Below are 10,783 nucleotides of genomic sequence, written 5' to 3'. Positions count from 1 at the left end.
CTAAAAGGTGCCCTGTCACGTGTCAGTTTCTGTGTGGGTGAAGCAAGTATGAGTCAGAACCCTTCAGATCGCCCGAACGCGAGACTGGGAACTGGGAGTGGAGTCTGGCCGTTCCCGACGAGTCACGCCATGGTCTTAGCCTTCCAGCTCCCTCCCTACCTGCACAGTGACCTCTAACCGGCCACTGCAGTTCGTGAGCTTCCCTAGAATTCGGTGCAGACTCTATTGAGACTCACCGTGCAGTGAGGGTGTGGCCGCGTGACAGAGACATAGCAGGGCTGGAGAAGTGGTGAGGTGGTCGTGTTACTCTCGTAGAGATGATAATCGCGCCCAGACTGCGATGCCTGCATCGCTAATAATGACGCCACCATCGAAGGACGGTCGCCAGGCCAAGCTGCCGATCAATACTCACCACCTCCATTTTCTCGGAATTGGATTCAGAAAATTGAGACAATACGGAGAATTCATGACAATGTTCACCAACGCGCATGTTTCAGCTCGGTGCTTGAGAACACAACGAAGTGGGCACCCTGCCCTGAAGCCCCCCCCCAGACGCCCATGAACCATCAGCTATTTCAGCTGCTGCTTTATAGGAACAACCCCCCTGGCGACTGCGAGCGCTGCGCTTCGAACCACCCATAGCAAGCCACAACACATAGATCGCTATGGAAGTACGGCTCCAAAGAAGCAAGGGCGCGCAAACCAGCTGTCGCGTGTCACCCCCTCCTACATTCCTTTTTCTAGAATGTTGACCTCAAGTCGGCACAAAGAGAAATCGCGGCAAATACCACCGAAGCACAAATTTCTACTACTGCTCAGCGCACTCCAAGATACAGAATTTGTGCCCTGTTCCTTAAAGGTCCGTGAATCAGCTCTTTCAGCTGCTCCCTGAGAGAAAATCCAGCGTCAATCAGTAACGCTGGGGCTTTCCAGGTACAAACTCGTCCTCAACGAATCCATTTATGCAGCAACTCGCAGCGCCGCAGGCCGCGGAGCAGACCGTACAGACAACAGCAGATGCGAGCCATCCGAGCGTCTCACAGAGAATCCTTAGAACGCACTTCCGCTGTCGCATCTGCTGTGGCGGGGTCTGGACGTAGTAGTATTGAGGCTGTTGACCTGGGGTTACATAAACCGCCGCATACTGACCGGGTATAGGGGCGGAAACTGGTGTGGGAGTTTGCTGGACGTAAGCTGTGCTGTACGCCATTTTCGAGCCGTTGATCCAGACAGCAATGCCGTAAGGATATTCAGTCCCCTTGATTGACAAACGTTTCTCAGAAAAACGGGGAAGGGCTACGAAAGGACAAGCAGTAAAAACTATGCGAGCAGTGACATACGAAGATGCCCTAAAAATTATGAGGTCGTCCACACAAGCGCCGGACGCTCGACATCCCTCACCGCGGTCACGGCACGTTCTGAAGGCCGAGAAAAAGTTGATTGGAGCCAACAGTCCCTTGTTCTGGTTGCTTCAGAACAAAACGAAACGCTGAAGTAAACCCGAAAAAAAACACTTGGGGCAGTTCTTCAGAAAATGATGGCAAGCAAGTGGCTTGGGGAGGACGCTCGACGACGGTGGGTCCGCAAGCTCCGATTGCCCCGCCTCGATGCTTTTACCACCAGCTTGCACTGCGGCTCTTCGCGCGGCTAGGCGCCTCCTCTGCTACCGGCCCACTGGCTCCGCTGGCTTCGCAAGTGAAGAGAACCGCTGTGCCTGGCCCTCGCCATATGCATGCTGGGACGTGCCACTGTATTCTGTGCTACAAAGCTGCCCATGTACCCCCCGGACTGAACGTTCTTTGTGCGGGGCTCAACCATCCCATGATTATGGCTAGCGGCGGATATTGTAGGTTCCGTCAGAGCGTCGCGCATCTGACCTGGTGCAAGTCTGATTGAAGGGGGAAGGCTAGTGGGCTCGCGTTGCGGAGAGTGAAGAACAAGCAAAAAGGCTAACGAATTTTCCGGTTTCCTTACAGGGCGTGCCCCAGAACACCACGCGCACCTCCAAGCGCGGATGGTACGAACACTGAAATCTTCATGGCCTTGAGTGCAGCTAGCAGGCTTGCCCAGACGCTTGCTTGCTTGGCGACAAGCATCGGCTGGTGCGCCTGCTGCTTCTCCGGCTATCACAACCCCCGTGTTGCCGAGTTCTTTCGCCGTGCCTACAAGCTGAAGCCCGCTGATCAGCTGGGCTTCTCATAAGGTGCAACGCCGTACTGGAGAGAGCGGGAGCTTGATGGACCTCCCCTTAGAATGACACTTGATTGTGTGCACCGGGATCAAACCCTGCACTCCGAGAAACTGTTCAGTGCCACGCCCGGCAAAAAGACACTCCAAGCTTATATACCGTCTTAGTGCCGTAACTAGCCTTGCACTCGGGCAGCATACAGCCCACGATGTGGCCCTCCAGATGGTTTGATATGTTTGAAAGCGACGATTTTCCCATTCCGACGCCTTTGCAAGTGAAGTCCTACTCCGCTTCGCAGATCGGATGTGCGCCACTCACCGACCGCTTCGTCAACCTACTGTACCGTGAATTGGTAAGAATGCTGACTCATCCCCTACCACCTGAGTGTACCTTCAAACAAGGCCAGAAGGAACCGCGCGCACCCACTTTCTTGATGAAGCGCAGTCCCACCAGCCCTGAGCACAAGGCAACGGTGTGAACTATAAGAGAACCCCTGGACGCCAGGGTGCCTGAAAAAGAATGAAGATAAACGGGCCCTCAAACTAGCTACTTGCACTTGCCGCCAGGCAGCTTGGCTAGCACACCGACAGGACTCGCGACGTGTCCAGACGACGTTGCGTACCAGGCGTGCCCCGACTGAGCGACATCTTCGCGCAGGAAGTTAGAGCCGGGCAGACGTCCATCACTTCGTAGCCGGTAGTGATGGCATCACGCTTCCTTTGCCTTGTGCAGCGTGAATGCCAGGAAGTTCCCTTTTTGACACCATAGACTTGGCTGTGTGTTCACAACACACGAGTGGCCTTTGAAAGGGTACCGAGTCTCTTATGTTCTTTGTGCAAACAGCGGCGCACTGACGACATCACAGACATGTAGAGAACATCTGAAGAACGTGTTCAGGAACCGGTGCAACAAAGTGCTTGCAGGCATGTAGCTGCCCCGGCGACAACACGACGGCTATCTCTCACGATGTGGAGGATGAGCGTCTTGAAAGAGAGAAAACTTTCTCCTCTCCACGTCCGGTAGTGGCTTTAGATGGTGAACGAAAGGACAAGCAGTTCTTAACCGAAGAAAAAAAAAAAGTAGCACTAACCCCGGTCAACTAACGAAACGATGCATACGAAATGAAGTGCCCTCCTTCCAGATTTCCTCTTTTTCGGTAGGCCATCACCAGTGTAGCGTTGCTGTTTACACGCGATATCAATCATGCGGCTCTCTCTCGCTCAACTTTTCACGAAAGAACCCGAGGGGTGAAGATTTAAAAACAGACTCCGGGATACAAAGCCGGAAAGAATGCACCAGCTTTCCCCGACATCCCACTGTATAGGCGCATGATGTGCAACACCACAGGCGATAGATTCTTCACAAATGAAGAAGCCCGCCTAGCCAGTGATAGACACGATGACTGTGGCACCCTTCTTCACCTCCTCCTACGAGTTCCCTCAGGAGACTGAGAGAATTGTTTGTAAAAAAGGAAGAATGGCAAAACAAACACTAGCCAAGCCTAGTACGAAGTCAACGCCTGAGTGTGAGTGGGAGCGACCTACACATTCAACAGAGGCATGCATCACCAGATCAAATGCATGCACACACAAGAAACGAAAGAAAGTCCAAACGTGTACAAGCTACCACTACAACTCTTACTATCGTATTGCAAAGTAGTCGACACTGGGTGTGGAGTTCGATCTGCTTCGACAGCCCGATTACACGACACGAGACACTCCATGATGTATGGCGTTGTTGGATGGGCCTTAACCATAGCTCCATCGCACGGACTCCAATATGCACAAACGTATATATGTATGTCCCAAATGTACATCCATATATATGCAGAACAGGGACTGACGAGCTGGAGACGACAGGTCGAGGTGTACATCGACCTCCTCGTACCCAGCCTCCGCGGCACACAAGAAGACACCTACGCGTCGGTCTGACGTCCATCCCCCTGTAAGTCTCGCTCACATCGTTCGTCCGCTGCCAGTGAGGGAACCACTCCAGCGTGTTCGAGAATAGAATCAAGGCGAGCAGAAAAGTTGCATAAGTACATACACGAGAACCGGGCGTACGGTCTAGGACGACGATGTTTATACAGATCAAACACAACGGCACTTATACTTGCTTCACTCTTCAAGTATGATGACCATCAGGTCTGCAACCTTGAAAGCTTTCACAATAGCTTCCGTATCGAAAGCTGTATCTATCATTATGACACCCCCTTCTCAGATGCAGTGGGAAGGACAGCACATTTCTACAAGAATCGTTTCTATGCTGATTCTACCTCTTTCCCGGATGGAGGAATGAATGGATATCCGTGAAAACATACCTCCACTGATTCGTCGATGAAGGTATCTACATACATCGTGGAAAGACAGCTACTACGAATGAAAAGGAAAACGAACGCATACATACAACACGAACGAGAGACTCAGACGGAAAACCATACATATCAGGACTCCTATATATCATCTGAGAAAGCTACAAATTCCCAACGTCGTGACATCTCCCGTCGTCTACACACAGACACAATGGCGTTTCTATGACTTCTTCCTCGTCAGAAGAAGAACGGTTAAGATTCTGAACTCTACAACAGAAGAGACGAGACACGCATGGGTGAAAAGAACGAATGATGGCACACCGGGGGGCACCGAAATCGATGAAGCCGTCCCCTATAGGTAAATAACAATCAATAAATCTTGCACATCTACACCGCAATGAAAAAATGAATTCCAACTCGTGCCACCAGTACCGAAGTCGATGCTAATCATCACTCTCATGTGGCGTAAGTGAATGAATGAAACTCAGTAAAGAACAAGATATCTTATGTGTGGTAGTTGTAGGAATAGAAACGCCTCACTCACTCCTCCTTCCTCTCCCCACGTGAACACACCGCACAGGAATGCTGCTTCCTGTTCTGAAGGAGTAACGTCGTCCATACAGAGACGAAGAAGGGACTCCTCCTCGTCGCCTTCCTCCCCCCTTATAACCGACAACCAGCACGGACATCTACACACAAATCTTCACCACTACACTAGATACACGATGATCATCATGACGAGGTAACTAACTCTCTCATGCCTCCCTCATGTTTAACCCGTATGCTTCCATTGGTTTGTCGTCTTCTATTTGACGGAAAAGACTAACGCACACATCATTCTCCTGCCCCCACATCATCATTGTTTTCAGTCCCTTCTCAACATAGCCCCTAAGGGATCACATTGTCACTGTTTCTACCCAGGGGTCGTGCTGCCGCTTTTCTTCTTCACGAGCATCATCCTCGCCAGTCCTTCACCTCTCGCGTCCTCTTTATCCCCCTTCCTTTCATGGCAATGAACACATGCAGCAATGAAAGACATTCCTTCATCGTCTTTTCAAAGCAACACGATATTGAATAGCAGGAAGTCATATATCTTCTCTTGCTTCAGAATCACTCTTAGTTGATTGATCATCTCCTCGCAAATAGTTCGAGTTAAGAAGTGCCTCAATTACAACAGACTTCTGTCCCAACCGTAGGCATGTCTCCATCTTCGCCTTGTCCCCCAGGCTCTCCAACCATCTCACGCTTGTCTAAACTCCCGTCTGCTGCGTCATGTCCTTCCATATCACCATTGGTAACACCGTCGGGAACAGGGTGTCCAGCTGCTGTGGATGATCCAAGGCTTTCTTCATGATGATCTTCGTCTCTTCTGACGGATCGATTTCCTCCTTTTCTCCATCCACGGCCTCTCCCCCCATGATGTCTGTGTCCAGCTTCAACCGCAACTGCCGCGCCAAGTGAAGGGAACGCAATATTATCTGAAGCATCGACATCGAGAGGTTTCTGTGGACTCTTACGGCTTTTACCTGCATTTCCTCCAGCATGCGCTGCACCTCTCCCAGCACCACCGCCACGCTGCTGTCCAGTAGTACTAGACATACCTCCCCGACCTCCTCGACGACCTCTTCCACGTTGACTTCCGTAGGCCCCTGCTGAGTGATCTCCTTCTTCCCCCTCCATCTCTCCTGCACCTACACCGCTGTTAGGACTGCCATTCGCTCCACGTTCTTCCTCTTGGAGAGCTTCTTCAATCAGCTGAACTCCCTTTGATACAGCTTCGCTCGTTCCTCGAACAATAACAACGCCTTCTCCATCATCGACGCGCATCGAGTCAACGCCACTATCGATTTGGAGCTTACGAATTCGAGCACCCTGACGTCCGATAATGACCGATATCTGATCTTTACGGATAGGGAATCGCTCTGTCACAAAATTTTCTTCTTTCTCATTCGCGAACTCCGTATCACGTCGCCGCTGCAACTCTTCCATGCATGCATGTACAGCAGGACTCGAACCCCGTACAACAGCCCGACGATCCATACGATCTATAGAAACACGAACTCCGAACTTCTCTTCTAAATCCCGTACACCCTGTCCGCGATCTGCTAAGAGAGCTGCAGTCATCTCCCTCCCGACCATGAGAGAGTCACTATGTCCTTCTTCCCGTAGAAGAGTTTCAACCATTTCCTTTGCTGCGCGGACTTGCGTCTCAGATCCAATGAAGGATACAACTAGATCTCCTGCATTTGCATTGCCTTGAGGGTGGTTGGGTCTAGGTGGTCGGAACGTCACTCCCGTCTTTTCTTCGATCTGACCGCGCCTAGCACGAGTGAGAAGACGCGACTGATCACGTGTTAACCTCACTTGCTCGACAATACGATCCACCTGAGACAGGCCTTCTTCGACAGCTGTCATCGCTTCCTCCAATGCCGGTGAAGAGGGACCGACAATCAACAGCTCGCCATCACCTCGAATGAATGCAATGGAATTCATTTCGCTGAAGACAGAAAGGAAGAAAAGCAACCCCATGCACAGAAAGATATGAGAGACGGTACTGCCTGATATCGGGTACTCATTTCAAATGAATGTGTCATCCTCCTCGCAAAGAAAGCGAAGATAGGTACATGGAGAAGACCTCACATGCCCAACTGATCTAGAATACAACTAGAACGGGGAGCCGAAGCACACGCCGTCATAGTAATCAAATGAGAGTATCCGCATCTGGTATACAATCTCGTTGACATGTATCCAGGCCCGTTCGATCCTTTCTTCAAGCTTACTATGCACTCGGAGAGAAGGAAGGCGCATTGCCCTTCAACAGCTTCAGCATCTTGTCATTAGGTGCCTGGACAGTCCTCACAACCAGGCTACCGGCGACATCAGCCACGCGCTTCGCACCAGCAGCAGCGCCTTCCTCAGTAGAACTCTGGACGAGAATGACTCCTTCAGCACCAGCCTTCGGTAGACGTACAGAGCACTGGCATGAAGACTCAATGTCCCGCACAAGAGAACGGAAAGCAGGACTTGCAACAGCTCGCGTGATTTGCGGATCAAAGTTAAGAGCCGTGAAACCCCCACTCGAAGAGGAGCCACTTCCATTCCCTCCACCACTTGGTAAGGGAGATGCGATGATGTCCTGAGAGTAGAAAGCCAGAAAGAATGACGAACAGACCAACATAGAAAAGAATGGACGACAGAAACGGGAGATTTGACCATTCTCGAACAAATTCCCGTCAAAGAGAATCCGAGGGAAAGTATCATCATCCTGAGACTTATCACCCTCACCATCGTCTTGTAAAGGAACATGTCAACAGCCACCTCTGAAACTTGAGAACTTCCACAGAACCCAGATGTCTCCTGCCCTGCGTGCTACTGTCTCAGGTATATCCGAAGTGCGACTAAGGGGTCTGACCCCTCTTCCCCTCTCAGAGCTCATTCTCGTCTTCCCAGTACAGGGCCGTTTGGACGTTCATGCTCGACACACACACAAAAGACGTATTTGAATATCCGATGTAGAAGAGCGAGAGAAAAGGAGGGACCTAAGTGAGTGAGAGGAGGATCTTGTCCAATCTAACAGAGAGCCGTAGTAGCTTCCCGCCAGGAAGATGAAAAGCGTAATACAAGAAAATGCATGTATGCACGCGCAGTCGTCTTGGCCGTCTTCTAAAACGAGGTGCTAAAGTGAAGAATCGTGACTCCGCCGGTATATGTCTGTTGAGAAACAACTCCCATCCCCCTTACAAGAGATTGCGACTCCATGCAAGCGATCCCCTAACTGACTACAATATTTTCTCAAATGTGATGATGCTGTCTATTCTAGCGGCACCACCTATAGCGGCACTTCCCGATAGTCGCCAGAATCAATCCGACCTCCACTTGTACGTACAGGTAGAAGCACAAGTAGCGACCAGCACCTGATCAAAGCCACAAGGTCGAAGCTTCTTTCTTTTTTTCCTCTGTCGTTCTACTTGATCGCTTCACACAACAATAGCACTGATTCGACTCTTACCTTCAACTGCTGAAGCCCCTTAGCAATGTTGGACGGTGACGCACCCATGACAATCATCTCAGTTCCTTCGGCCCAGACAATCACATCACACTCCTCCTCGATCTTACGCAGGTTAGACCCACCAGACCCGATGACGCTCCCCACACTTCTCCCTGACACGGAGACACGATACTTCTCCTTTTTATCAGGTTGCATGCCTTCGTCCAACGACGTGAGGACCGCTGCACACTGTTCGACAGAAGGATTCTGTAACCCTACGATCATGACAGTGCCTGCCCGTCCGCTGCCTCCCGACTGACGGTCAATGATCGCGCCACTTCCTCTCTCTACCTTACGCACCAACAAAGGATTCTGTCCCCCTGGAAAGAGAAGACTCATTGCATCCGCTCCTAGAGCGATCTGCTGAGTTATCAAAGGCGGAAGATTTTCCGTCTGATCCACGTGGCTCTCATCCCCTGCATTGTTCGCTCCCTTATTTCCACCCCTCCTACTACCACCCCCTCCGCGTCCACCGCTCGTGAGCTCTCCTAAGCGACGTCGCCACTGAGATTCTCTCGGACTGCCACTGGGGACTGCTGCAGCTCCCCCGCCACCTCCCCTGCCAGAACCAGAAGAGCTGAGAGACTTCAAGAATGCCTCACACTCGCTCTTCAGAGTTCCAACGCGTTCCTGGAACCCACGTAAGTCAGATTGTTGCTGGGTTAGCATAAGCTGCTCACGTAAGTGAGCTAAATATCGAAGACTCTCCTCCAAAGCAGCCTGAGTTGGCCACTCCCCTCCTTTCTCCTGATGCTGAGGACTCTGATTTGCCAGCTTCTGCAACTCCTTCTGTTGCTTCTGCACCTGCATCTCGACATCACGCACTTGCTGCTGCAACTGCGCAACGGTCAAGCGCTTGTTCAGAGGCTTCTGCAGAGCACCGGTCTCGCGCTCGACTGCGGCATCGCAATCGTGAATTAGAGTCTCCAGTTCATGAATCATCTTCTTCACACCACCTCCTCCACGACCCCCGCCCTCCTGCCGTGGTTGCGCTGCCGAACGCTTCATAGCTTCCAAGCGACGACGTAGAGCCGATTCCTGCTCCGCGTAGTGGCTGGCCGAGTTCACCACCCCGTCAACACGCACTGCAGCCATCATAGCCGCCTCCTGCTGGCGCTGTTCCTGCTTTCTGATCTTTTTCTTTAAATTCTTTTTCTGCGACGCGCTCATATTTGTCGTATCTACCTGAGGGCGGGCCGTGACAGCAGCCGCCGCCGCTAGCGTCGCACCCATCGGACTACCTACAATCTTCTGTAGCACATCTCCGACAAAACCATTGTTTTGTTCCTTTCCCATCACCGGACTTCCCGTCGGATCGGCGCCGTTCACCTTTCCTTTCGGTGAATTCCCCACTACGGGTTCCAGTGCAGTCGTCGCCGCAGCCGGCTGGGCAGTGCCCTGGGCGGCAGTGGCGACGTCTCCTCTCTTCTTTCGTGCCATTATTTCACAGAAACAAATGAATATACAGCGAAAAAGCTGTGGGGGAAAAGAAACGGATGGTTCTGCAGAACAGCAAAGCGAAGGACCGCGGTGCCGGAACCTGAAACCAGACGGGACGAGGCGACGGCGGAAAAAAAGAGAACGCACTAACTCGGTGAAAGCGGAAAACGGGAAAAAGAAGACGAAAAAAAATAACGGACTGGAGAATTAGCGCGGGTGGCAGGTAAGGCACGCAAGCTTTTTGGGACTGGAGGGAAAAAACAGAAACAAGTACGGGCGACGGCAAACGCCTTGCGTCCCCGGACGGCTGGAAAAACTTTTGCGAGAAAAAGACAGGGACAGTGACCAACTGGACACCGCCAGCGACAACGATACGAGAGCGATCAGGGAAACCGAAGCCAAAAACGACCTTGAGTCCCTTGCACGGGGAAGGACGGAAGTCAGGGAAAAAAGTGAGGCGGCACTGTGGTGTCACTACGTACGTTATCACGACGGAAAGGATAGAGTCTTGAGTGGCAGACCGGAAGCACAACCACTCATGAAGAAAAAGAGATAGGAACAAAGCGAAAGAGAAACGGCCAGAACACAAGCCCACGGCCCAAGAAGTGACAAAGAGAGGTAGAGGCCAGCAGCACTCCTCAGATGGTGCAGGAGCGAAAGAACATCCCGGGACCGACAGCGCCCTGGTTGTGCTGTTGCTTTGCGCCGCTGCTGCGGCAGCTGCTGGGCTCACACCACACCGGTACTTTCGCACTCGGTTGATGGTTGATGCGTGCGGGGGGCGAGCAGTGGCAGC

The 10,783-nt window shown here is 51.8% G+C and overlaps 1 protein-coding gene across 1 annotated transcript; it reads right to left on the bottom strand.

Annotated features, from left to right (window-relative positions):
• Positions 1-396: 396 nt before the first annotated feature.
• Positions 397-10,712, bottom strand: CSUI_001704 (kh domain-containing). Its single transcript, XM_068061909.1, has 3 exons — positions 8,509-10,712; positions 7,280-7,635; positions 397-6,996 (listed from the first exon to the last, which is right to left on the bottom strand). Exons 1-3 carry the CDS (start codon positions 9,985-9,987, stop codon positions 5,664-5,666), a joined length of 3,168 nt encoding a protein of 1,055 aa, XP_067926113.1. The 5' UTR covers positions 9,988-10,712; the 3' UTR covers positions 397-5,663.
• Positions 10,713-10,783: the final 71 nt, after the last annotated feature.

This window comes from Cystoisospora suis (genome assembly GCF_002600585.1).
Source record: "Cystoisospora suis strain Wien I chromosome Unknown contig_677, whole genome shotgun sequence".
Classification (NCBI taxonomy): Eukaryota; Apicomplexa; class Conoidasida; order Eucoccidiorida; family Sarcocystidae; genus Cystoisospora; species Cystoisospora suis.
This window is presented reverse-complemented; position numbering and strand designations above follow the sequence as displayed.